This window comes from Theobroma cacao, chromosome 1 (assembly GCF_053813885.1).
Source record: "Theobroma cacao isolate CCN51 chromosome 1, ASM5381388v1, whole genome shotgun sequence".
NCBI classification, from domain to species: Eukaryota; Viridiplantae; Streptophyta; class Magnoliopsida; order Malvales; family Malvaceae; genus Theobroma; species Theobroma cacao.
In genome coordinates this window covers 42,221,932-42,248,260 of record NC_142639.1, presented here as the reverse complement: position 1 = coordinate 42,248,260, position 26,329 = coordinate 42,221,932, and the positions used below count along the sequence as shown (strand labels likewise).

Sequence of the window (26,329 nt, the reverse complement as noted above, 5' to 3'; positions counted from 1 at the left end):
GGTTTTACTTGTACGGGCCATTAGTTTACCTTTGGCGGCTAAGCCCAGTGCAGTTTACACCTCTATCAGCGTTACTGATCAGCGACACTGCTTGATCGGATCGCCCTCCCTGGCTTCTTTTCCCCGACAATTAGAAATCGTCATCTCTTTTTCGTCGATACTTGTATTCCTAAAACGACAGTTACAGCTAGTTGCACATTCATTGTGTATCATGCTCAGGCTTCAATAGTTTTCCTGCTGTAGTGAGTGAGCAGCTTGCAGAACCGACATAAAATTTGCCTTAAACCTGGTATTGCAGGATGTCACGGTTTCAGTGGGAAGCATTCGTATCGACTACATATGAGAGTATGATCATATATTTAAGTGTTTACATTATTTTCATCTTGTGAAGTATAGCAAAATCATGAGATTCAATGAATCAAAACGATACTTTACAAGTTGTGTCGATCCTGACACAGCATATTGTAGCCTGCTTTAGACAAAATCACGAGCTAAAACCATTCAAAATGGAAAGTGGGCACAAACGTTTACAAATTCCAAGGGCAGTAGGACAGACGAAAGAAGAAATCAAGCATTGAATTGAACACATTTTCTTGATCAGTTCTTCGTCATAATTATCTTTCTCGTTTAAAATCTTTTGGCAAACCAGTTTCTTGATCTGGGTTTCTTCTGTTCTATAAACCAGACACATGTTAGTATACTCCAATGCCTACCTGTAAATGTATACAAGTTCAAGGAGAAAGTGAAAAAACGTTCTACAGCTATGTGCCTGAAACAGTAACAGGACGACAAAATTTAAATACATTCGGAAGCTGGATATGTAACAGCTGGTTGACATGTGCTTATGCCTGAGCAGCAACCTACCTGATACCAGGCCAGTTAAAGCATTATTCTTTTGTTTATCCAAATTTGGCTAATTTGTGATCAGAGGGATTAATCCCATAATTCTTTATAAATGTGCAAAAGTCTTGGTTCTTTCTACTGTTTTTTGAACCATCTGGGAGATATGAAACCTTTGTTCTTGTGTTAGAGAAATGCTCTAGACATAGCTTAAAGGGCTATTTGTTAAATTGTACAGCTAATTTCAATCACAACATCATTTTGATTGATGCATTGTCCCGGAGAAATTACATGTTGTCATCTCAAGTTTCCTTGTAATGTTTCATGACAATCCCTACTTTTACTGTTTTTGTTTAATTTAACGGTAAATATAACATCTAAGCATTTGATATGATGATAAGTGCATGCATCTGTGTGCTTAACAACAATAGGATGCAAATCCCCATTTCACAATGGACGGAAAAAAAAAGAGCAAAAAAGAATTTTATTGAATCAAAGACAAGTACAGATGAAGCCATTGTTTAGAGATACATCTCAGGAGCAAAAAACCCTTGAATTGAAAGCCAGAAGTTCAGAGATGAAGCCAGTAGTCCTCGAGTCATCATCAAGTATCCGACGATATCAAGATAATATGGTAGGAGTGGGGAAGACAACCCTTGCTAAATATACAACAATGATGTTAACAGTTAAGCATTTCTTTGTATTGAAAGCTTGATTTTTGTTTCTGAAGAAGTTGATGTTGTTAGGGACATGAAAACAGTACTGTTACCATGGGTGAGTTCCAAGCCTTGTAATGCCAATAAGCTGAATTCATTACAAGTGAGATTGAAAGGAAATTTTCATAGTTCTAGATGATATTTGGAATGAAAACTATCTATGAGAATCCAATGGTTCTTTGCAGTATTTCTTCTGAAGTACTAGGCTGTTCAGGAAGTAAAATTACTGTCATATAATTACATCATAATCGAAAGAAATTAATGACATCTTATCTCAGGGAGAAGAAATTTTGATGAGCATCGGAATATAAAAGTATGCAGTTGGCATTTTGTCAAGGAAAATATGGTGGAAAGATTGTGTTTGCCGTTGGCTGCAAAACCTGTCAGAGGCATTGTAACCAATTGGTAAACACTTGCACCCGTTCACTATTTCTTTGAAATTAAATCACTTTCATAAACAGCTGATCATCAAATTTTCTTCTCCCCAAAGATTGATGTTACCCATTTCTTTCGAATGGTAACCCAGAACTTTCAATCATGGACACACATCTTAGGGTCATGACAGTGGTTTTACTTCCCAAATAACTTACTTCGAAGGAACCACGACCATGGAAGCGAATTCAATTCTTATAGTTCTCATTACAAATATCACCTAGGACTATGAAAGATTTCATTCTAACAATTTCTTCTACTCTCTCTTGAAGCAAATCCAATTCATACACATCATTAGCTAAAACTCGTTCACAGTGAAACTGGTTTAATTACCCTAACAACATCAAGTCCCTCAAACAAAAAAATTCCAAACTTTTCCAGTTCAAAGAAAGGCTTAAATTTCACATTATCGTAACCAAAGCTATCAAAGTTCTCTTCACCACTCTCGCCATACCAGCTTTAGGAATCACAAACAAAAACCTTTTAAGACCACCACCGTCTCAGCCATAAGCAAAACTAACTTCTGCAACCTTGATCTGAACATAACAAGGCTTGGATCGAGTTCAATATAACAGCAAGAAACAAGTTTTCGTACCTCGGCAGTGCTTTCTTGACATTCTGTGCTCCACCTACACTGTGGAGTTTCGATGGAGTACTCATCAAGCAAATCCTCCACATCGTAATGAAAGTCCTTGAGAGCGTTGACCCAGATCTTGAGCAAAAATTCTCCTCCCATTTCTGGAGGCTGCCGGTTGGGAAGCAAACTTAAGCGGCTCTGGGGAACTAAGCAGTGCCTGCAAAGGAACACCTACACTATAATTCTTTTGAGTAGAGAGAAAGAGAGAGGGAAGGAGGGAGGGTTCTTGGTTGAAACAGGCAGTCACCGATATATATACACACACACCAGAGAAGAAACAAGGCTTCTTCCCTTATGCCTCACCAAAAACGAGGAATGCAAGCTTCTAGGAAAGATCATGTATTCATTCTATTTATCTTGTTAATAAAATTAATTTCTAGATCTTGTCAAATAAGTATAGCTTCATAGGTTTAGTTAAAAATGGTTCCTCATTTACATTGTGAATATACCCCATGACTTGAAACAATTACTTATGGTATCAAGCAACATACTGTAATAATCAAATTAATTATTGTAATGATTAAATTAATTGTTGGTGCAAATTAGATTTAGATGAAATTTAAAGAACCGAAAAAATTAACTTTAAAGTGAACCTTTCAATAGATGCTATTTTAACAATTATTTCACCTTCACCACTCGATCTGTAAAGGGAAATAATGCAAATGAGTGTAGGGATACAATGAAGTCAATGTTTAACTTCGTCTTACACTTTACAAGAATTGACCGCAAGAGAGTAGATTGCTAGATATACCGAAGGTTTGTAAAATTGTTCGATCTTAGAGTCTACTTTTTACAGCAAGTAGATTATATATGAATTTGGATACTTTTGTAATTGATAGGAACTCAAATGTTTACGTGAATAGAACACAACACTTTTCTTACTTTTAATTTTTTTACTTTTGTATTATTTTTTATTTAATGTGTTAAAATGGTTGGTAACAAGCTTTTTATATAGATTTGCAAGTATCTCTTATTTAAGGACACAATCCTTTCATTAAAATACTATTTTGTCTAAAAGACATTTTTACATTTTACCAGACACAGCTTTTGGATAAAAGTATTGTTTCAATAATCATTACAACTATTTTATTTCATAAAATATAATTTTTGAGTTATAATTTGAAAAAATAACTTTTCATATTTAAACTTTTGAGTTACGGTATTTTTTTAATTTGTTTCATAATTTTTTAATGTCATTTTACCAAAAGATATAACCATTCACATGAAAATCTACCTACAATTCAACAGTCACACTATATAACTTTATGTGATATAACTTTTAAGTTAAGATAGGTTTTTATAATATGGCATAACTTTTAATTTTAAAAATACATCAACATCAACTTCTTCTCGTTTCTACGCTTGATTCTTGTAATATAATAAAAATATATATTTAAGACAAAACACAGCAGCAAGAGGATATTTTTATTTTTATTCGAAAAGAAACTAATGCATCATTGAGCACTACCATTTTTAAAAACTATGTCATTTCCTGGTAATGACTGAATTTGATATTTACCCCATGGTCCCCGTTGCTAAGGCTAGGCCTCCAATTTTGACCAGGCAAAACTTCCAATGGAATTTCGTTACGGATTCTGATTAATGGCCAAAGAAAGGCAGAACATCTTTGTGATTAGTATAATTACCAACCACTCAACTTCAAGGTTGTATTGCTCGTTTTTTGCTTTTCTTTCGTGTTTTCTTGCAATTAAGATACTTAGTACTCTACTAACAAACATTCAAATCTTGAAACAATTTGACTCTACAGACTTCAATTCTTAGCTTGATTCAATGTTCCAGGAAAGAAAGGAATGCAAATTGGTTTTAAAAAAAAAAAAGAAAACAGTGTGCCAATAAAACTTGCATGGTGATCAGGAAAACAAAGTTTTTAACAGGTGGAAGACTGGAGAGTAAAAGGTTTTCCTTTTCCAGACTCCAGATTGACCCAAAATTTCTCTAGTATCAGTTCCTTTTTCTCTCTGCTGTAACATATAGTATTTGCCTTGTATAAGAAGATGGAATGTGGCTTCTTTGATTTTTCCCCTATAATTTCTTTGCTCTACGTAATTGTTTACCAGGAAACAGCCGTGGAAAATTTGCGCCAGCTCAAGTCCAGTAGCGCTCTTCTTCCACAAACCAGAAGAAAAGAAGAGATGGAAAAAAATTAGTCCAATGGGGGAAGTTCTGCTTTTGTTTTGGTCGGCCTTTGCCTCTTTGTTTTTTAGTACAGACCACTAGTGTAAGCTTGGGGTCAGGGAGAAGTGTACTGATGTTAACCTCAATCAATAAAGACCTTAAACTTAGTCAATCAGGAAATACCCCTGCCAATTTCCCTGTGGGACCTCCCAAATCCCTGACAGGCAAAGTTTCCAGGATTCAGGAAGGAAGAGAATTTGGTTTCAGTAAATGCAAAGAGAACAACTAGCACAGAAACCTTAGTGCTTGACTTTGATCCTAATCTCTGGTCTTGTTCTGTTTCTGAGGATTCTCTCTCTTCGTTTCATTTCTATTAACTATAATCTTAAACCCCTTTAACTTGTTTCTGCAAAATATTTATGATCCCTGATGGAAGCATTAGCTGCAATCGGAGAAGGTTTTTTCACTTCCATGTTTGAGGCGCTGCTTGGCAGGTTTAAATCTTCTGACTTGATATATTTTGCCAAGAAGGAGAAACTTGATGTTGACCTCAGAAAGTTGGAGAAGACGCTGCTGAGTATCAACGCAGTTCTCACTGATGCAGGAGAGAAGCCAGTGACAGATAGGACAGTTAAACTCTGGTTGACCGAGCTAACAGACTCGGCTTACGACGTTGAGGACGTGTTAGACGAGTTTGCCTACGAAGCTTTGCAACACAAGTTGACAGCACAACCTCGTACCAGCGTTAGAACGGTAAGATGCTGGCACAACCTTGCTAGTTTAAGTTGTTTTAAATGGGGTGCTGGCACGTTTAGTGTCAAGATGAGGTCAAAGATAAAGGGTATCGATGCTAGACTGCAGGAGATTGCGACACAAAAGAGCGACCTCGAATTAAGAGAGAATGTTGAGGGAAGGGCCTACAAGGCAAGGGATCAAAGATTGCCCACAACGTGTTTAGTCAATGAAGTCAATGTTTACGGCAGAGAGAAAGATAAGGAAGCCATAGTTGAGCGGCTGCTGGTGGAGACAACAAGTGATGCTGAAGTGCCAGTGATTCCCATTGTTGGAATGGGAGGAATTGGCAAGACAACTCTTGCTCAGCTGGTTTACAATGACGAAAAAGTCGCAGGGTTTTTCGACTCAAAAGCATGGATCTATGTTTCAGAAGATTTCGATGTCATAAAGGTCATGAAAGCCATTTTACAGTCTGTTAATGGTGGAGTTCCTGATACCAACGACCTGAACTTGCTTCATATCAAGCTGAAAGAGGAGCTATCTGTGAAGAAAATTTTATTTGTCCTGGATGATTTTTGGCATGATAACTACGTTGATTGGACTAGCCTTATCCTCCCTTTGGAAGTTGGCAAGTCGGGAAGCAAAATCATCATCACGACTCGCAATCAAAACGTTGCTAAAATGACAGGTACCCTGCTTGCTTATCAGTTAAAAGAGTTGGCATATGATGATTGTTTGTCTGTTTTAGCCCACCATGCTCTGGGAAGAGAAAACTTTGACGGGCATCCACATCTGAACGATATTGGCAAAGAAATAGTGAAGAAATGCAAGGGATTGCCTTTGGCAGTAAAAACCTTTGCAGGCCTCCTGCGCAACAAGGTGACCTACGAAGAGTGGGAAGCTGTATCCAGGAGCAAGATGTGGGATTTAACAGAAGAGAAAGGAGGCATTTTTTCTGATTTAAGATTGAGTTACCATCACCTCCCTTCTCATTTGAAGCCATGTTTTGCTTATTGCTCTCTGTTTCCAAAGGGCCACGAATTCGATAGAGATGAATTGGTTCTTTTATGGATAGCAGCAGGTTTGGTGCAACAGAAAGGGGATAAGCAACCGGAAGACATAGGCCGCGAGTACTTTTCTGATCTGCTATCAAGGTCATTTTTTCAACAGTCGAATAATAACAAATCGCTGTTCGTAATGCATGACCTCATTATTGATCTTGCCCAATCTGTTGCCGGGGACTTGTGTTTTAACATGGAGCATGAAGTGCAGATTGATGATGGCCAACATTCTTTTGAAAAGGCTCGCCATGTCTCATTCATTCGTCATCAATATAACGTCTCACAGAGGTTTGAAATCTTTAGCAAAAGAAAGGATGTAAGGTCATTCCTAGCATTGCCTATATTACATCAGAGAGACTATTGCTATCTAAGTAGTAAGGTATTACACCAATTGCTGCCAAAACTAAAACGCTTAAGAGTGTTATCCTTGAGTGGCTATTTCATTGGAGACCTATCGAATTCGATCGGTTACCTGAAGCATCTGCGGTACCTTAATTTGTCTAGAAGTGCAATAAGATTGCTCCCTGAGTCAGTTGGTAATCTTCACCACTTACAAATATTAATACTAAAACACTGCAGAGAACTTACTGCTTTGCCTGTTGGAACCAGTAGATTGATTAAATTGCGTCGTCTTGACATCAGTGATACTCCCAAGCTACAAGAGATGCCATCAGGACTAGGGAATTTGAATAGTCTCCGGGTACTGCCCAAATTTATCATCGGGAAAGCTGGTGGGCTGACATTAAGAGACTTAAAGAATTTGTCTCTTCAAGGTCAGCTCTCCATTCTAAGGCTGCAGAACGTGGTGGATATTCAAGATGCAAGGGTTGCCAATCTAAAGCAAAAGCTTGATTTGAAGGAGTTAGCCCTGGAATGGAGCAATGATTTAAATCTCTCTAGAAACGGACCCAACCAATTGCAGGTCCTTGAGTCACTGTGCCCTCCAAAAGATCTACAGCGGCTTTCTATTTCAAATTATGGAGCTGGAGAGTTCCCTTATTGGGTTAGGAATCCTTCTTTTGCTAAAATAGAACATCTAGACCTCTCTGATTGTATAAATTGCACAACATTGCCATCACTCGGGCGACTACCTTTGCTCAGAAAGTTGAATATAAAAGGCATGCATGCGGTGACAAGTTTGGGCCCTGAATTTTACGGGAAGGGTTTTCCTTTTGTTAAGGCTTTTCCATCTTTGGAGTTCTTGAGGTTCGAGAACATGAAAGAATGGAAGAAATGGATTTCATCTGTTGGTAATGTTGAACTTTTCCCTCTTCTTCGTGAGCTTGTACTGCACAACTGTCCTAAGTTGACTGGAAACTTACCTAGAAACCTTTGTTCTCTGGTAAAACTAGATGTTCAAATGTGCCCAGTGTTAACAAATTCACCTTTAAGCTTCCCATGCTTAGGTGAATTGAATGTTGCAGACAGTAGTGACGCAATCCTTAAAGGTATGGTTGATCACAGCTCCATCACCAAATTGAAATTGGAGAGAATTTCCGGCCTTGCCTGCTTAACTGAAGAGCTTACAAAGGCCTTAGTGAAACTTGAAGTTCTAGAGATTGAAGGTTGCAGTGAACTTACCTGTTTCTGGTGGAATGGATCAGAATCAGAAAAACTGCCTCGGCTAAAGAGTTTAGTACTAAAGAATTGTCCCGAGCTTGTATCCTTGGTCGGAGAAAAGCAAGGGCTATGCCGCTTCTCATCTCTTAAAGATCTCAGAATTGAAAGCTGCCAAAAATTTGTTTGCTTTCCAGCGATGGGCTTGCCCTATACACTAGAGTGCCTTACAATCCATGACTGTGAGGCTCTGGAGTCATTGCCTGATACGTTCAGGATGAAAGACTGCAACAACCCCTATTGCCTTCTTGAAGAGTTGGAGATTGTAAGATGCCCTTCTCTGAAATCCGTCCCAAATGGCAAGTTGCCCTTGACACTCAAGAGGTTGAGTATAGTAAACTGCAACAATCTACAGTTTCTGCCGGATGACAATTGGAATAGCGCATCTCGTCTTCAATATTTGTGTATAGAAGATTGTCTTGCTTTGGAATCCTTCCTGGAAAGTGGGTTGTCAATCCCCAATCTTGAAACTCTCCACATATCCAACTGTTCGAATCTCAGGTCCCTGCCAAAGCAGATGCAGAACGTCACATCCCTTCGGAAACTGAGTTTGTCTGTCTGCATGGCTCTCGAATCCACTCCACCTGGTGGTTTGCCACCCAACTTAACTTCACTCGAGCTCCGTAACTGTATAAACCTGAAGAAGCCGATGTCAGTGTGGGGCCTGGACAAACTCAACTGTCTTACGGAAATCAAAATTGCTGGTACATGCCCTGCTGCAGACATGGTTTCCTTTCCAGATGAAGAGGGCGTAATGCTTCCTTCAACTCTGACCGATCTTCGCATGGAAAGCCTCCAGAATTTGGAATCTCTGTCGAGGGGACTCGAAAGCCTCACAGCTCTCGAACAGTTACACATTAAAGACTGCCGCAAGCTTCGATACCTACCAAAGACAGACCTGCCAGCCTCACTTGGACGACTATGCATCTCTGGCTGTCCTGTTTTACAAGACAAGTGCAAAAAAGACAGAGGAGAATACTGGCCCATGATATCCAACATCCCTTGCCTTGAAATAGACTGAAAAAGCTATGCCGAATCAGGTCTGAATGTACATAGGGTTCTTTCTACTTTTTGTTTTTGTTGCACTTCTGTTGGAATTTGTATAAACTCCGTGCTGATCACTTGATTTATCTGATGCAAAATCAAGAGTATATATGTACTGCAACTTAGCTATAGTAGTGTTCTACAAAAGATGATTCCAAGCAGCAACTTAGTTTCCTTGCATTGGGATCAATGGTCTGCGAAAGCCTCAAATTTACAAGATTTTGGCCTGAGCTGGTGAAATCACAACATTTTGGCCTTAATGTCGAATAAATTTCCATAAAAAAAAAAAGTTTAATATTTCTGGTTCAGATGCTCATCTGTCAAAAACACAATGGCCTGTTTATTACTATACACAACTAAACATGGATTTTGCTCTCAATATGCTGCTATTTTCTGTTCAATGTTAAATTCAACCCTTAACCTTTATCTTTCTAGATATCCCTATATTGTTCTCAGGTTTTTCCCTTAAATGAAAAAAAGAAAAGAAAGAAACTCGATGTATGCCTTCAAGCTTGTGTATACTTTATTAGCGGGCACATTGAGAACTGAATTTCCTCAATTGCAGAATTGAGAGAGGAAGTTTGCTGAACAGGTTACAGTCAAAGATGGTTGAACTGCAATACAGTAACCAAGTTGGAGATGATCATGCTTCAAATTGCCAATGAGGCAGTTGGGAACTTACACTGAACAATGAAGATCACATAACAAACTGGTTTTGGACGATATTGCAATAGCTTGTGGGAAGAGCCAGAAATTGATACGCCCGCAATAATCTTCTTCCTAGCATGCTCCTTGAGCACATATTTTTATCTTTTCCTTTCTTCTCAAGGGATATAATGGTGTAACAGTGTGCCCATCTGAGCTAAATGCACCAATGGTCACAGAATTGGTGATAATTTACTTCTTATCTTCTTTCTTCCAAATTGCACAGCAGTAAAACATATTAATAAATCACAATGCTAAGTCAAGAGGCACAAGAGTTCTGCGTCGGAAAGGCAAGTTATACACATTGTAGTATCAGATAGAAATTTTATTTTCAAATAAATTTTGCTTCGAGTGGTTAACTGCAGACACCTGAACTTTCCCCCTTTTTTCTTTAAAAAAGAAAAAGAATTATGAAGCCAATGGCGGATGGGCATACCTGAGTGGCAATGACAAAGAGGATTGTACAACTTCTATTGCAAGAGAAAATACAACTTCCTCCATTACATATTATGAGGTAGCTGCAATTAAGAGTCCTGGAAATGTAGGGCATGCTAAGAATCTGAATTATGAGGTAACATTAATGTTTTTCTTCTGAGTATCATTACATTAGAAGAATTACACTGCTTAGCATATGATCCTCTGAGTACAGCAGTCAGCCATTACTTTAGGAGCAAAGATGCTCAAACCAGCAATCTGCAACCAAACAGAGAGATCATGCTCTCGATATTTTCTATAGCTTATAAGGGATAACAACACTAATTATTATTCACTTGATGGTAAACTGAGCAATGACAATAACATAACAAGCAGGTTAGGGTGTGATAAAGCTAGAGGCATAATGTAATTTGGAATGGGGGAAAGGGAGGAGAAGGTGAGCTAATTAACAGATACATCTAACTAATTTCAAAATTAAAAGCTAAGAAAATTAGTGTGAGAATCTTCTCATGAGCATGTTCATTAAGTAAACCTTGCATCTTTCTCTTTCTTCTAAAGGGCAACAATGTCATGCAGCATGCCTCCCTTTACATGCACCAATAGTTAGGGAGGTAGTATAAATTGTTTTTAAATCTTCTTTTACACAAAATGTACAGCTGAAATATTATCAGTAAATATGTGCTAAGTTGAGGGCCAGAGGAGTTGTTCAAGCAGCAAAGGGTTTTACCTGGTTGAACAGTAGGAGGTATTGGCACTTCTGTTTTTGCCGTCCATCTGAGAATCCAATCTGCTTAAGTTTGTTCATCAGATATCAACATAATCTATCCTCACAAGAGGAAGGTGAGAAATAATTGGCCAAAATGCACCTTTCTCATCTAAGCATTGATTTTCTAAAAGAGGGCAATTTCTGATATGAAGTACACCAAGCATGATAGGCAGGCCATCCTTTGGCAAGAACTGGAGCTTAGGGCAATCCCAAACATCTAATACTTCAAGAAAAATGAGGTTGTGGAGCCCCTTGGATAGAAATCTCAGATTAGGTAGACTCTGGACTCGAAGGTGGACGAGAGTTCGTGGAATTGTAGAGTCTTCTGGGAAGGGAGTCATATCTAAATCAAAATCACCAACATTTAAGTCTTCAAGAGATGTAAGCTTGTTTAAGCACCACTCTGCAAAGGGTTGCTTGAGTTGCTTGCAACCCCAAATAGAAAGTGATAACACGTTTGGTGGAAAACCACCTTCTGGAAAATATTTTACACTTGGACAACCAAATATTGTGAGATATTGCAGAGATGTGAGGTCATGCATCTTATTGGGTAAGGACTTGAGATTCACACAATTGGAGATTAAGACTGTTCTGAGGGTACGGATGGGCAATCCACTTTCTGGAAAAGACTGCAAGGAAGGGCATTGATTTACATGCAACTCAGTTAGATCTTCAAAGCTGTACATACACTGAGGAAAGGCTTTCAGTTTTTTGCAGTTTCCAATACGAATGAATTCAAGTGACCTACTGTTCTGAAGCAATCTCTCTGGAATACACTCCAACTGTTTGCAATCCCAAATCTCAAGTTGCGTAAGGGCAGCTGGTAACTCACCTGGTGGAAACAAACAGAGGGATGGACATCCAAGAATCTCCAAGTCTTCATGATGACATGTAGTGATTCTGCTGTTATCATAATGCACCAGTCCCTTAGGTAAAGACTCCAAAGATTCACATCCCAAGATTGCCAGGTTTTTTAGCATAGAAGGCAAATCCCTATTTGAGAAAGACCTCAGTTTGGGGCACCATTTAACACTCAAATCTTTTAATGATCAAAGCTTTTCTAGCCCATTTGGAAACTTCCCCAGTTCGGTGCAATCTTCTATTTCTAGATACTCTAGGCTGGAGGGTAGCTGATCTTCGTCATCTATCAACCACGACAGTTGAGGACACTTCATGATTGCTAAACGCTTCAAACAAGAAAGGTTTTCTAATCTGGCACCCTCTTGCAACAGGGATGTCAGTTGACCGCAATCTTCAACTTCAAGACGTTCAAGTGAGACCAAGCATGTGAAGTCTTTGGGTAAGTAAGAAAGATTTGAAATGTTCTCAATTTTCAACCTAGTGAGAGCAGTGAGGTTTATGAACCTTGCAAGAAACTGCTCATTACATTGTTCTAAATTCAATTCACAAAGAGATGGGAGACTCAGAAAAGAGGCTGCAAGCTGTGGACATTCACAAATGGAAAGCTTTACAAGGGAAGTAAGGGAGTTGGGTAAAGCCTCTACCAACTTCGGACAATTCCACGTCACAAGCTCCTGAAGATGAGGGAAACTTTTATTTGCAGCTTCAAACGCCTGAGGCTGAGACCAGTTCTCCCACTTCAACACAGGGTCCTTATGCCTGTCAGAATAAGAAGAAATTAGATTCATGTTTCAGATGCAAAATACCTAAAAGAAACTAGAGCGGCATTAAATGCAGTGATGTTCATAAGTGTTTAATCATACAACCTCCCGAATTGGTTGACCTTAGTGTAGCCACCCGCTGATAGGAAGAGAGGCTGGATATTGAGACACTACCAAGAGAGCTTCCACTGAGAATCAAATGGTCATCACTCAGAGATAAGCATGTTACAGGCCCAGCATGCATCCTGCAATGAGGATATTAATAAGCAGCATTACACCGAGTCCTTCCAATATGGGTATAAGAAATCACCAGAATATGATCAACCTTCTTTCCACTAAACAGCCAAGTGTTTACTTAAGTGCATCTATGAGTCAAAATCCATTTCATGTATTAATTTACATAACTGAACATTTAATTTCCATAATTTGGGGCACTGTTCAAAGTCCAAGAAAAGATTCATGCAAGCATTATTCTCAAAAACTTGTGTAAGACAAAGGGTGCTCAATATGATAATGGTCTTTACAGACACTTCTGCAAAATGAGTTTAATGACCAAGATAATTTAGTAACGAAGATCAAGGCCCAAGTTCAAATCAAAATTTCTTAACGGGCAGTGGGGTATTTAACTACTTTGCTTAACAGAAAGTATCGCTCGAGAGTGATGAGCAAGAAACATCTTTGCGCTATATGAAAGAGATAGCAGAGATCAAGTAAAATAATGATCCACAATGTCCTACAGAAATTTCATTATTGGAAGATAAGAGTGAAACATATAACATTCAGCAAGTGCAGCGCATACTTAATAATTCGAGAACATGTCCTACTATACATGTCGAATGCCCGAACAGTTCCATCCTCACATCCAATGACAGCCTCTGGATCAGTGTACCTGTTGAAGAAAGCTGTTTAGTTGCATTTAACAAATGAAAGTCCTTTAGAAAAAAAGAGCATGACATTTCCCATTAACCAAAAAAATTTTACAATGTCATGTCATATATAATAGGCAACTCACACTTCTCTTTAATTAGAAGAATATACTACTACCTAGGATAACTCCAGAATATAATATTTAGCAAAGCCGATAACTGATTGACATTCCTTGATACCGAACTAATTAATGTGGTTTAGGAGCAAAGTTTGAAATTGTTTTCTTTTCTAGATAAATTTACCACCATTGCAGACATGAATATTCTCGCCAGACAATTCTGTCAATCAACATTCCTACGGCATGCATAAACCTTTTGAGAATGTGCCTTCACGTGAGGGAAATATACTTCTTTTCCCATTGCGCCTTCATATGCCTACATATGTACCAAGCAAACCAACAATCTGGAAGAAAAAGAACAGCAATTACTCAGAAGAACTCATTTGATCAAATCATCTGAAAAATTTCCACATAAACACAATGATTACATTCTTAATAAGAGCATTTTATGTTTAAGGCCACTTGTGAACTAATCTGGTAGACATGGTTGGGGAAAAAATAGAGGTCAGGGAAGAGAGAAGGAGGAGAATAAGAAAGTGGGGAAGTGATTAACCAGCTAATGACAAGAGGAGGATGAAATCACCTTGGTCTTGTCGAAATCAAAGTCAACTACAGGGGCACTATCAGGGATGTAATATTCTCCCTCACAATTGTAGCTGCTCAATGACCAAAGACGCATAACCTGGTATAGTTTCCATGAAAAACATTAGTAGATTGAAGGGGCAAAGAAAAACCCTTCCAGATAAAAGAAGGATAAGTTTAGTACAAAAATAAAGCCATCAATATTATCTTTGTACTTCAGATACCGATTCATGAATAATTTGGACATGCAATTGACATTTATTGACCTCAAGCAAATGGTAAAGAATTGGAATGCGTTTAAACAAATCTCTCAAACCAGATTCACCAAGTAGGAACGAAAGTAAAAAAAAATTTGCCATTTTGAGAACCATACTCTTCCTATATGTCCAATACAAACATATTCTAACTATAAATATCATACAGACTACAACCCTCAATGTGTATTTGCCTAATGACAAGCATGGGGAACAATTTGTTCCTGGTTGTTTTCAAATATGACTGAAACGAATACCATAAGATTGGCTTATACATGCAAACATATGAAACTGCTGTGACCAATGCCTTCTCTTTTGATGCATAAACCGGGGAAGCAGGCATGATTAAATTGAAAGGAAGACCTAAAATTGCCATAACAGGTTTATGCGGCATAACCATACCTTGTCACCAACACCAGTGAGAAGTAAGCCCATCTTCATCCGGCACTGATCAACCCTAACAAAAAACAAGGTTAGAAATGTCTGAGGCCTTGGTTTCCAGCATCTTTTGTAACAAAAATCGAAAATGTATGAGTAAATTGGAGTTTCAAACGCCCTGCATTTCAACAAGAAGAGCACCAAAGCTTTACCGGACAGAATGAGCTTTCCATTGATGAATATCGATACGACCTCGTCGTAAAGATAAGCTATGATACTTCATGGCTGCTTCTTCTAGGCCTAATTGCCATGACTGCCGTGAAGAATTAGACTCAGTAGAAATATTGCCCATGGAATCTCGCCGCAGCTTGAAATACAACGCTTGCAATAACTCGGATTTTTTAACAACTGCACTCCCTAATTATAAAAAAAATAAAAAAATAAAAAATAATTCCTGGAGAAAAAAGAAAATTTGAGAAAGAGTACCAGGATTTGCAGACGGCGGTGCAGCGAGCGAGGTCGAAGACGTTCAGGAAGGAGAAGATGATACACAGGATATCGTGGTCCAGCCTCTCCATTCTTGTTCCACCGCTCACGCCGCTTCTCTTCCTCATCGCCGACGAACCGGCCGACGGGCTGGGTCCCATGTTTTTCCCTCGCTAAGGCGGTAAACGGTGAGGCAGAGAGAAAAGAGAGGGATTGTGTTAAAAAGAAGAAAAAGAAAAACTGCGAGATAATAACGACAATGTCAAAACGCAGCGTTTACGTAAGCGTACGGGTTTTTACTAAGCCCAGTGCAGTTTACACCTCTATCAGCGTTACTGATCAGCGACACTGCTTGATCGGATCGCCCTCCCTGGCTTCTTTTCCCCGACAATTAGAAATCGTCATCTCTTTTTCGTCGATACTTGTATTCCTAAAACGCCAGTTACAGCTAGTTGCACATTCATTGTGTATCATGCTCAGGCTTCAATAGTTTTCCTGCTGTAGTGAGTGAGCAGCTTGCAGAACCGACATAAAATTTGCCTTAAACCTGGTATTGCAGGATGTCACGGTTTCAGAGGGAAGCATTCGTATCGACTACATATGAGAGTATGATCATATATTTAAGTGTTTACATTATTTTCATCTTGTGAAGTATAGCAAAATCATGAGATTCAATGAATCAAAACGATACTTTACAAGTTGTGTCGATCCTGACACAGCATATTGTAGCCTGCTTTAGACAAAATCACGAGCTAAAACCATTCAAAATGGAAAGTGGGCACAAACGTTTACAAATTCCAAGGGCAGTAGGACAGACGAAAGAAGAAATCAAGCATTGAATTGAACACATTTTCTTGATCAGTTCTTCGTCATAATTATCTTTCTCGTTTAAAATCTTTTGGCAAACCAGTTTCTTGATCTGGGTCTCTTCTGTTCTATAAACCAGACACATGTTAGTACACTCCAATGCCTATCTGTAAATGTATACAAGTTCAAGGAGAAAGAGAAAAAACGTTCTACAGCTATGTGCCTGAAACAGTAACAGGACGACAAAATTTAAATACATTCGGAAGCTGGAAATGTAACAGCCGGTTGACATGTGCTTATGCCTGAGCAGCAACCTACCTGATACCAGGCCAGTTAAAGCATTGTTCTTTTGTTTATCCAAATTTGGCTAATTTGTGATCAGAGGGATTAATCCCATAATTCTTTATAAATGTGCAAAAGTCTTGGTTCTTTCTGCTGTTTTTTGAACCATCTGGGAGATATGAAACCTTTGTTCTTGTGTTAGAGAAATGCTTTAGACATAGCTTAAAGGGCTATTTGTTAAATTGTACAGCTAATTTCAATCACAACATCATTTTGATTGATGCATTGTCCCGGAGAAATTACATGTTGTCATCTCAAGTTTCCTTGTAATGTTTCATGACAATCCCTACTTTTACTGTTTTTGTTTAATTTAACGGTAAATATAACATCTAAGCATTTGATATGATGATAAGTGCATGCATCTGTGTGCTTAACAACAATAGGATGCAAATCCCCATTTCACAATGGACGGAAAAAAAAAGAGCAAAAAAGAATTTTATTGAATCAAAGACAAGTACAGATGAAGCCATTGTTTAGAGATACATCTCAGGAGCAAAAAACCCTTGAATTGAAAGCCAGAAGTTCAGAGATGAAGCCAGTAGTCCTCGAGTCATCATCAAGTATCCGACGATATCAAGATAATATGGTAGGAGTGGGGAAGACAACCCTTGCTAAATATACAACAATGATGTTAACAGTTAAGCATTTCTTTGTATTGAAAGCTTGATTTTTGTTTCTGAAGAAGTTGATGTTGTTAGGGACATGAAAACAGTACTGTTACCATGGGTGAGTTCCAAGCCTTGTAATGCCAATAAGCTGAATTCATTACAAGTGAGATTGAAAGGAAATTTTCATAGTTCTAGATGATATTTGGAATGAAAACTATCTATGAGAATCCAATGGTTCTTTGCAGTATTTCTTCTGAAGTACTAGGCTGTTCAGGAAGTAAAATTACTGTCATATAATTACATCATAATCGAAAGAAATTAATGACATCTTATCTCAGGGAGAAGAAATTTTGATGAGCATCGGAATATAAAAGTATGCAGTTGGCATTTTGTCAAGGAAAATATGGTGGAAAGATTGTGTTTGCCGTTGGCTGCAAAACCTGTCAGAGGCATTGTAACCAATTGGTAAACACTTGCACCCGTTCACTATTTCTTTGAAATTAAATCACTTTCATAAACAGCTGATCATCAAATTTTCTTCTCCCCAAAGATTGATGTTACCCATTTCTTTCGAATGGTAACCCAGAACTTTCAATCATGGACACACATCTTAGGGTCATGACAGTGGTTTTACTTCCCAAATAACTTACTTCGAAGGAACCACGACCATGGAAGCGAATTCAATTCTTATAGTTCTCATTACAAATATCACCTAGGACTATGAAAGATTTCATTCTAACAATTTCTTCTACTCTCTCTTGAAGCAAATCCAATTCATACACATCATTAGCTAAAACTCGTTCACAGTGAAACTGGTTTAATTACCCTAACAAGGCTTGGATCGAGTTCAATATAACAGCAAGAAACAAGTTTCCGTACCTCGGCAGTGCTTTCTTGACATTCTGTGCTCCATTTACGCTGTCGAGTTTCGATGGAGTACTCATCAAGCAAATCCTCCATATCGTAATGAAAGTCCTTGAGAGCGTTGACCCAGATCTTAAGCAAAAATTCTCCTCCCATTTCTGGAGGCTGCCGGTTGGGAAGCAAACTTAAGCGGCTCTGGGGAATTAAGTAGTGCCTGCAAAGGAACACCTACACTAGAATTCTTTTGAGTAGAGTGAAAGAGAAAGGGAAGGAGGGAGGGTTCTTGGTTGAAACAGGCTGTCACTGATATATATATATATATATATACACACACACACACCAGAGAAGAAACAAGGCTTCTTCCCTTATGCCTCACCAAAAACGGGGAATGCAAGCTTCTAGGAAAGATCATGCATTCATTCTATTTATCTTGTTAATAAATTTAGTTTATAGATCTTGTCAAATAAGTATACCCCATGACTTGAAACAATTACTCATGGTATCAAGCAACGTACCGTAATAATCAAATTAATTATAGTAATGATTAAATTAATTTCTTGTCGTTTGATTCGTGTAATATAATAAAAAATAGAAAAAATTATGAAAAATAACCTTTCTCGTAAGTTCAATTCAAAAATATTATTTTTTATAATTTTAATTATTTTTAATCAATTTTTGACATGACTTGATAATAATATTTTTTAAACAATTTCATACAAATTAAAATAGTTTCAATTTTCTCTATCCCGCCATCCAAACAAAAATTTCAAAATAAAATCTCGATTTTTCTCTCTGATCAAATACTGTCTATCTTGCTATCCAAACAGCAAATATGACATTAAGCTCTTTTTTATTTTATTTTATTTTTTTGACGATTTTGTTGTGTTTGGAATTGAGATGATTGTTAAGAATGTTTGTTAGGGATTTTTATCTTTTTAATAAAATTTTGAATTGAAATTATTCAGAGAATATTTTGTAAATAAGGTATATTTTGTTTTTTTATAAGAGAGTGAGCAAGGCTTTCCGATAGGAATATATTTTGTCTTGCTTTGGAGGGTTATAGAGTTTTGTAACTTATCTTTTATGAAATGCATAATTTCATGGCTTAGCAAAAAAAAAAGTATGTGTTTTAAGTTTTTAGTTTATTAATTTATTCATAGAACCCCAAAGTTGAGAAGTTGAAATTAATTGGACTGATTTTTAAGTATTGCGAGAGACTGATTTTTAGATATTACGTGACTTAACTAGTTTTTAGACATTACGTAACTAGTTTTTAGATATTGTGTGATTAATTTTTAAATAATACCTAAGTCACACAATACTTTACTAACAAGTCAAGCAAAGTCTTACTAACAAGTAACGTAATACCTTACTAATAAGTCACATAATGCTTATCAACTAATCACGCAATGTCATATTAACCAGTCACACAATACTTAAAAACTAGTCACGTAATGCTCAAAGTCAGTCACGCAATGCTCAAAAACCACAAAAACTACTGAATTCCATTTAACAATATCAACAACTTCAGACGATACACCATATTACATTTAATAACATAATTAACGAATATGCCTACTTGATAAAGAATGTTTAAAATATTCAAAAGTTTTTCTTCATATATCAAAAATCACTCAAAATAATTAAAAATATTCAAAACGCTCAAACGTTTTCTTCGTGTATCAAAAATTACTCTAACATGTTCAAAATACTTAAGCATTTACTTTCTGATAAAGAATACTCTAGAGATGAATAGTCTGACGAGGAAAGCTCAAAGAATATGAGTTGGTTTGAGGCGCAGACCTAAACATACTTACTTGTTAATAGATTTCGAGTTGAGACGCAAAGTCAAATAAATTGGTCAGTTCCATTAAGGGTAATTTTGTTCAAATTTTAATTCTCTTAGTTAAAAATAGTTAAAATTATAAAAAGATTTATTGTCAAAAACACCTTATGCATGAGATCCATTTAAAAAAAAACTCTAAAAAATATATATTTAAGACAAAACACAGCAGCAAGAGGATATTTTTATTTTTATTCCAAAAGAAGCTAATGCATCATTGAGCACTACCATTTTTAAAAACTATGTCATTTCCTGGTAATGACTGAATTTGATATTTACCCCATGGTCCCCATTGCTAAGGCTAGGCCTCCAATTTTGACCAGGCAAAACTTCCAACGGAATTTCGTTATGGATTCTGATTAATGGCCAGAGAAAAACAGAACATCTTTGTGATTAGTACGATTACCAACCACTCAAACTCCAAGGTTGTCTTGCTCGTTTTTTGCTTTTCTTTCACGTTTCCTTGCAAAAGATACTTAGTACTTTGCTAATAAACATTCAAATCTTGAAACAATTTGATTCTACAGACTTCAATTCTTAGCTTGATTCAATGTTCCAAGAAACAAAGGAATGCAAATTGGTTTAAAAAAAAAAAAAAGAAAACAGTGTGCCAATAAAACTTGCATGGTGATCAGGAAAACAAAGTTTAACAGGTGGAAGACTGGAGAGTAAAAGGTTTTCTTTTTCCAGACTCCAGATTGACCCAAAATTTCTCTAGTATCAGTTGCTTTTTCTCTCTGCTGTAACGTATAGTATTTGCCTTGTATAAGAAGAAGGAATGTGGCTTCTTTGATTTTTCCCCTATTAATTTCTGTGCTCTACGTAATTTTTTACCAGGAAACAGCCATGGAAAATTTGCGCCTGCTAAAGTCCAGAAGCGCTCTTCTTCCACAAACCAGAAGAAAAGAAGAGATGGAAAAAAATTAGTCCAAAGGGGGAAGTTCTGCTTTTGTTTTTGTCGGCCTTTGCCTCTTTGTTTTTTAGTACAGCCGACTAGTGTAAGCTTGGGGTCAGGGAGAAGTGTACTGATGTTAACCTCAATCAACAAAGACCTTAAACTTAGTCAATCAGGAAATACCCCTGCCAATTTCCCTGTGGGACCTCCCAAATCCCAGACAGGGAAAGTTTCCAGGATTCAGGAAGGAAGAGAAGTTGGTTTCGGTAAATGCAAAGAGAACAACTAGCACAGAAAACTCAGTGCTTGACTTTGATCCTAATCTCTGGTCTTGTTCTGCTTCTGAGGATTCCCTCTCTTCGTTCCATTTCTATTAACTACAATCTTAAACCCCTTTAATTTGTTTCTGCAAAATATTTATGATCCCTGATGGAAGCATTAGCTGCAATCGGAGAAGCTTTTTTCACTTCCATGTTTGAGGCGCTGCTTGACAAGTTTAACGCTTCTGACCTGATATATTTTGCCCAGAAGGAGAAACTTTATGTTGACCTCAAAAAGTTGGAGAAAAAGCTGCTGATTATCAATGCAGTTCTCACTGATGCAGGAGAGAAGCAAGTGACAGATAGGACAGTTAAAATCTGGTTGACCGAGCTAAGAGACTCGGCTTACGACGTTGAGGACGTGTTAGACGAGTTTGCTTACGAAGCTTTGCGACGCAGGTTGACAGCACAACCTCGTACCAGCATTAGAACGGTAAGATGCTGGCACAACCCTCCTAGTTTAAGTTGTTTTAAATGGGGTGCTGGCACGTTTAGGGTCAAGATGAGGTCAAAGATAAAGGGTATCGATGCTAGACTGCAGGAGATTGCGACACAAAAGAGCGACCTCGAATTAAGAGAGAATGTTGAGGGAAGGGCCTACAAGGCAAGGGATCAAAGATTGCCCACAACGTGTTTAGTCAATGAAGTCAATGTTTACGGTAGGGAGAAAGATACGGAAGCCATAGTTGAGCGGCTGCTGGTGGAGACAACAAGTGATGCTGAAGTGCCAGTGATTCCCATTGTTGGAATGGGAGGAATTGGCAAGACGACTCTTGCTCAGCTGGTTTACAATGATGATAAAGTAGCAGGGTTTTTCGACTCAAAAGCATGGATCTACGTTTCAGAAGATTTCGACGTCATAAAGGTCATGAAAGCCGTTTCACAGTCTGTTAATGGTGGAGTTCCTGATACCAACGACCTGAACTTGCTTCATATCAAGCTGAAAGAGGAGCTATCTGAGAAGAAAATTTTACTTGTCTTGGATGATGTTTGGCATGATAACTACGTTGATTGGACTAGCCTTATCCGCCCTTTGGAATTTGCCAAGTCGGGAAGCAAAATCATCATCACGACTCGCAATCAAAACGTTGCTAAAATGACAGGTACCCTGCCTGCTTATCAGTTAAAAGAGTTGGCATATGATGATTGTTTGTCTGTTTTAGCCCGCCATGCTCTGGGAAGAGAAAACTTTGACGGGCATACACATCTGAAAGATATTGGCGAAGAAATAGTGAAGAAATGCAAGGGATTGACTTTGGCAGTAAAAACCTTGGCAGGCCTCCTGCGCAACAAGGTGACCTACGAAGAGTGGGAAGCTGTATCCAAGAGCAAGATGTGGGATTTAACAGAAGAGAAAGGAGGCATTTTTTCTGCTTTAAGATTGAGTTACCATCACCTCCCTTCTCATTTGAAGCCATGTTTTGCTTATTGCTCTCTGTTTCCAAAGGACCACGAATTCGATAGAGATGAATTGGTTCTTTTATGGATAGCAGCGGGTTTTGTGCAACAAAAAGGGGATAAGCAACCGGAAGACATAGGCCGCGAGTACTTTTCTGATCTGCTATCAAGGTCCTTTTTTCAACAGTCAAATAATAACAAATCGCTGTTCCTAATGCATGACCTCATTATTGATCTTGCCCAATCTGTTGCCGGGGACTTGTGTTTTAACATGGAGCATGAAGTGCAGATTGATGATGGCCAACATTCTTTTGAAAAGGCTCGCCATGTCTCATTCATTCGTCATCAATACGATGTCTCACAGAGGTTTGAAATCTTTAGCAAAAGAAAGGATGTAAGGTCATTCCTAGCATTGCCTTTATTACATCAGAGAGAATATTGCTATCTAAGTAGTAAGGTATCACACCAATTGCTGCCAAAACTAAAACGCTTAAGAGTGTTATCCTTGAGTGGCTATTTCATTGGAGACCTATTGAATTCGATCGGTTATCTGAAGCATCTGCGGTACCTTAATTTGTCTAGAAGTGCAATAAGATTGCTCCCTGAGTCAGTTGGTTATCTTCACCACTTACAAATATTAATACTAAACCACTGCAGAGAACTTACTGCTTTGCCTGTTGGAACCAGTAGATTGATTAAATTGCATCGTCTTGACATCAGTGATACTCCCAAGCTACAAGAGATGCCATCAGGACTAGGGAATTTGAATAGTCTCCGGGTACTGCCCAAATTTATCATCGGGAAAGCTGGTGGGCTGACATTAAGAGACTTAAAGAATTTGTCTCTTCAAGGTCAGCTTTCCATTCAAAGGCTGCAGAACGTGGTGGATATTCAAGATGCAAGGGTTGCCAATCTAAAGCACAAGCTTGATTTGAAGGAGTTAGCCCTGGAATGGAGCAATGATTTAAATCTCTCTAGAAACGGACCCAACCAATTGCAGATCCTTGAGTCACTGTGCCCTCCAAAAGATCTGCAGCGGCTTTCTATTTCAAATTATGGAGCTGGAGAGTTCCCTTATTGGGTTGGGAATCCTTCTTTTGCTAAAATAGAGCATCTAGACCTCTCTGATTGTATAAATTGCACATCATTGCCATCACTCGGGCGACTACCATTGCTCAGAAAGTTGAATATAAAGGGCATGCATGCGGTGACAAGTTTGGACCCTGAATTTTACGGGGAGGGTTTTCCTTTTGTTAAGGCTTTTCCATCTTTGGAGTTCTTGAGGTTCGAGAACATGAAAGAATGGAAGAAATGGATTTCATCTGTTGGTAATGTTGAACTTTTCCCTCTTCTTCGTGAGCTTATACTGCACAACTGTCCTAAGTTGACTGGAAACTTACCTAGAAACCTTTGTTCTCTGGTAAAACTAGATGTTCAAATGTGCCCAGTGTTAACAAATTCACCTTTAAGCTTCCCATGCTTAGGTGAATTGAATGTTGCAGACAGCAGTGACGCAATCCTTAAAAGTATGGTTAATCACAGCTCCATCACCAAATTGAAATTGGAGAGAATTTCCGGCCTTGCCTGCTTAACTGAAGAGCTTACAAAGGCCTTGGTGAAACTTGAAGTTCTAGAGATTGAAGGTTGCAATGAACTTACCTGTTTCTGGTGGAATGGATCAGAATCAGAAAACCTGCCTCGGCTAAAGAGTTTAGTACTAAAGAATTGTCCCGAGCTTGTATCCTTGGTCGGAGAGAAGCAAGGGCTATGCCGCTTCTCATCTCTTAAAGATCTCAGGATTGAAGGCTGCCAAAAATTTGTTTGCTTTCCAGAGATGGGGCTGCCCTATACACTAAAGTGCCTTACAATCCATGACTGTGAGGCTCTGGAGTCATTGCCTGATACGTTTAGGATGAAAGACTGCAACAACCCCTTTTGCCTTCTTGAAGAGTTGCAGATTGTAGGATGCCCTTCTCTGAAATCCGTCCCAAATGGCAAGTTGCCCTTGACACTCAAGAGGTTGAGTATAGTAAACTGTAACAATCTACAGTTTCTTCCTGATGACAATTGGAATAGCGCATCTCTTCTTGAATATTTGTGTATAAAAGATTGTCTTGCTTTGGAATCCTTCCTGGAAAGTGGGTTGTCAATCCCCAATCTTAAAATTCTCCACATATCCAACTGTTCGAATCTCAGGTCCCTGCCAAAGCAGATGCAGAACGTCACATCCCTTCGCAAACTGAGTTTATCTGACTGCATGGCTCTCGAATCCATTCCACCTGGTAGTTTGCCACCCAACATAACTTCACTCAAGCTCCGTAACTGTATAAACCTGAAGAAGCCGATGTCAGTGTGGGGCCTGGACAAACTCAACTGTCTTACGAAAATCAAAATTGCTGGTACATGCCCTGCTGCAGACATGGTTTCCTTTCCAGATAAAGAGGGCGTAATGCTTCCTTCAACTCTGACCGATCTTCGCATGGAAAGCCTCCAGAATTTGGAATCGCTGTCGAGGGCACTCGAAAGCCTCACAGCTCTCGAACAGTTACACATTAAAGACTGCCGCAAGCTTCGATACCTACCAAAGACAGGCCTGCCAGCCTCACTTGGACGATTATGCATCTCTGGCTGTCTTGTTTTACAAGACAAGTGCAAGAAAGACAGAGGAGAATACTGGCCCATGATATCCAACATCCCTTGCCTTGAAATAGACTGAAAAAGATATGCCGAATCAGGTCTGAATGTACATAGGGTTCTTTCTACTTTTGGTTTTTGTTGCACTTCTATTGGAATTTGTATAAAATCCTTGCTGATGACTTGATTTATCTGATGCAAAATCAAGAGTATATATGTACTGCAACTTAGCTATAGTAGTGTTCTGCAAAAGATGATTCCAAGCAGCAACTTAGTTTCCTTGTGTTGGGATCAATGGTCTGCGAAAGCCTCAAATTTACCAGATTTTGGCCTGAGCCGAAGAAATCACAAGATTTTGGCCTTTATGTCGAATAAATTTCCATAAAAAAAAAAAGTTTAATATTTCTGGTTCAGATGCTCATCTGTCAAAAACTCAATGGCCTGTTTATTACCATACACAACTAAACATGGATTTTACTCTCAATATGCTGCTATTTTCTGTTCAATGTTAAATTCAATCCATAACTTTTATCTTACTAGATATCCCTATATTGTTCTCAGATTTTTCCCTTAAATGAAAAAAAGAAAAGAAAGAAACTCGATGTATGCCTTCAAGCTTGTGTATACTTTATTAGCGGGCACATTGAGAACTGAATTTCCTCTATTGCAGAATTGAGAGAGGAAGTTTGCTGAACAGGTTACAGTCAAAGATGGTTGAACTGCAATACAGTAACCAAGTTGGAGATGATCATGCGTCAAGTTGCCAATGAGGCAGTTGGGAAGTTACACGGAACAATGAAGATCACATAACAAACTGGTTTTGGACGATATTGCAATAGCTTGTGCGAAGAGACAGAGATTGATACACCCGCAATAATCTTCTTCCTAGCATGCTCCTTGAGCACATATTGTTATCTTTTCCCTTCTTCTCAAGGGATATAATGGTGTAACAGTGTGCCCATCTGAGTTACTGGTCACAGAATTGGTGATATAATTTACTTCTTATCTTCTTTCTTCCAAATTGCACAGCAGTAAAACATATTAATAAATCACAATGCTAAGTCAAGAGGCACAAGAGTTCTGCATCGGAAAGGCAAGTTATACACATTGTAGTATCAGATAGAAATTTTCTTTTCAAATAAATTTTGCTTCGAGTGGTTAACTGCAGACACCTGAACTTTCCCCCT

General features: G+C 38.3%; 3 protein-coding genes, 2 long non-coding RNA genes and 1 pseudogene across 7 annotated transcripts; 2 read left to right on the top strand and 4 right to left on the bottom strand.

The window, feature by feature from the left end:
- Positions 1–1,308: 1,308 nt before the first annotated feature.
- On the bottom strand, positions 1,309–3,015 carry LOC148764853 (uncharacterized). Its single transcript, XR_016023737.1, has 2 exons — positions 2,584–3,015; positions 1,309–1,499 (listed from the first exon to the last, which is right to left on the bottom strand). It is a non-coding gene; the product is annotated as an uncharacterized LOC148764853 (long non-coding RNA).
- Positions 3,016–4,929: 1,914 nt separating this feature from the next.
- Positions 4,930–10,114, top strand: LOC18614658 (putative disease resistance RPP13-like protein 1). Its single transcript, XM_018121674.2, has 2 exons — positions 4,930–9,214; positions 9,784–10,114. The coding sequence occupies exon 1, from the start codon at positions 5,191–5,193 to the stop codon at positions 9,193–9,195; it is 4,005 nt and encodes a 1,334-aa protein (XP_017977163.2). The 5' UTR covers positions 4,930–5,190; the 3' UTR covers positions 9,196–9,214; positions 9,784–10,114.
- A 250-nt stretch (positions 10,115–10,364) lies between these two features.
- On the bottom strand, positions 10,365–12,104 carry LOC148764852 (putative disease resistance protein At3g14460). The gene is made up of 2 exons (XM_088808438.1): positions 11,086–12,104; positions 10,365–10,616 (listed from the first exon to the last, which is right to left on the bottom strand). Exon 1 carries the CDS (start codon positions 12,102–12,104, stop codon positions 11,163–11,165), a length of 942 nt encoding a protein of 313 aa, XP_088664564.1. The 3' UTR covers positions 10,365–10,616; positions 11,086–11,162.
- On the bottom strand, positions 10,365–15,658 carry LOC18614655 (F-box/WD-40 repeat-containing protein At3g52030-like; annotated as a pseudogene). Its single transcript, XR_016027535.1, has 9 exons — positions 15,433–15,658; positions 15,158–15,362; positions 14,970–15,024; positions 14,315–14,413; positions 13,972–14,075; positions 13,546–13,635; positions 12,852–12,991; positions 11,086–12,744; positions 10,365–10,616 (listed from the first exon to the last, which is right to left on the bottom strand). The product of XR_016027535.1 is annotated as an F-box/WD-40 repeat-containing protein At3g52030-like (transcript).
- A 1,342-nt stretch (positions 15,659–17,000) lies between these two features.
- Positions 17,001–18,499, bottom strand: LOC148764851 (uncharacterized). The gene is made up of 2 exons (XR_016027537.1): positions 18,068–18,499; positions 17,001–17,191 (listed from the first exon to the last, which is right to left on the bottom strand). It is a non-coding gene; the product is annotated as an uncharacterized LOC148764851 (long non-coding RNA).
- Positions 18,500–20,266: 1,767 nt separating this feature from the next.
- On the top strand, positions 20,267–26,197 carry LOC18614653 (putative disease resistance RPP13-like protein 1). Of its 2 annotated transcripts, XM_088808436.1 has the most exons (3): positions 20,267–20,320; positions 20,733–25,243; positions 25,813–26,197. In XM_088808436.1, exon 2 carries the CDS (start codon positions 21,220–21,222, stop codon positions 25,222–25,224), a length of 4,005 nt encoding a protein of 1,334 aa, XP_088664562.1. In that variant the 5' UTR covers positions 20,267–20,320; positions 20,733–21,219; the 3' UTR covers positions 25,225–25,243; positions 25,813–26,197. The 2 variants fall into 2 exon arrangements, with proteins under 2 accessions (XP_088664562.1, XP_088664561.1); XM_088808435.1 differs by lacking the exon at positions 25,813–26,197 and having other exon boundaries at positions 20,733–25,467.
- Positions 26,198–26,329: the final 132 nt, after the last annotated feature.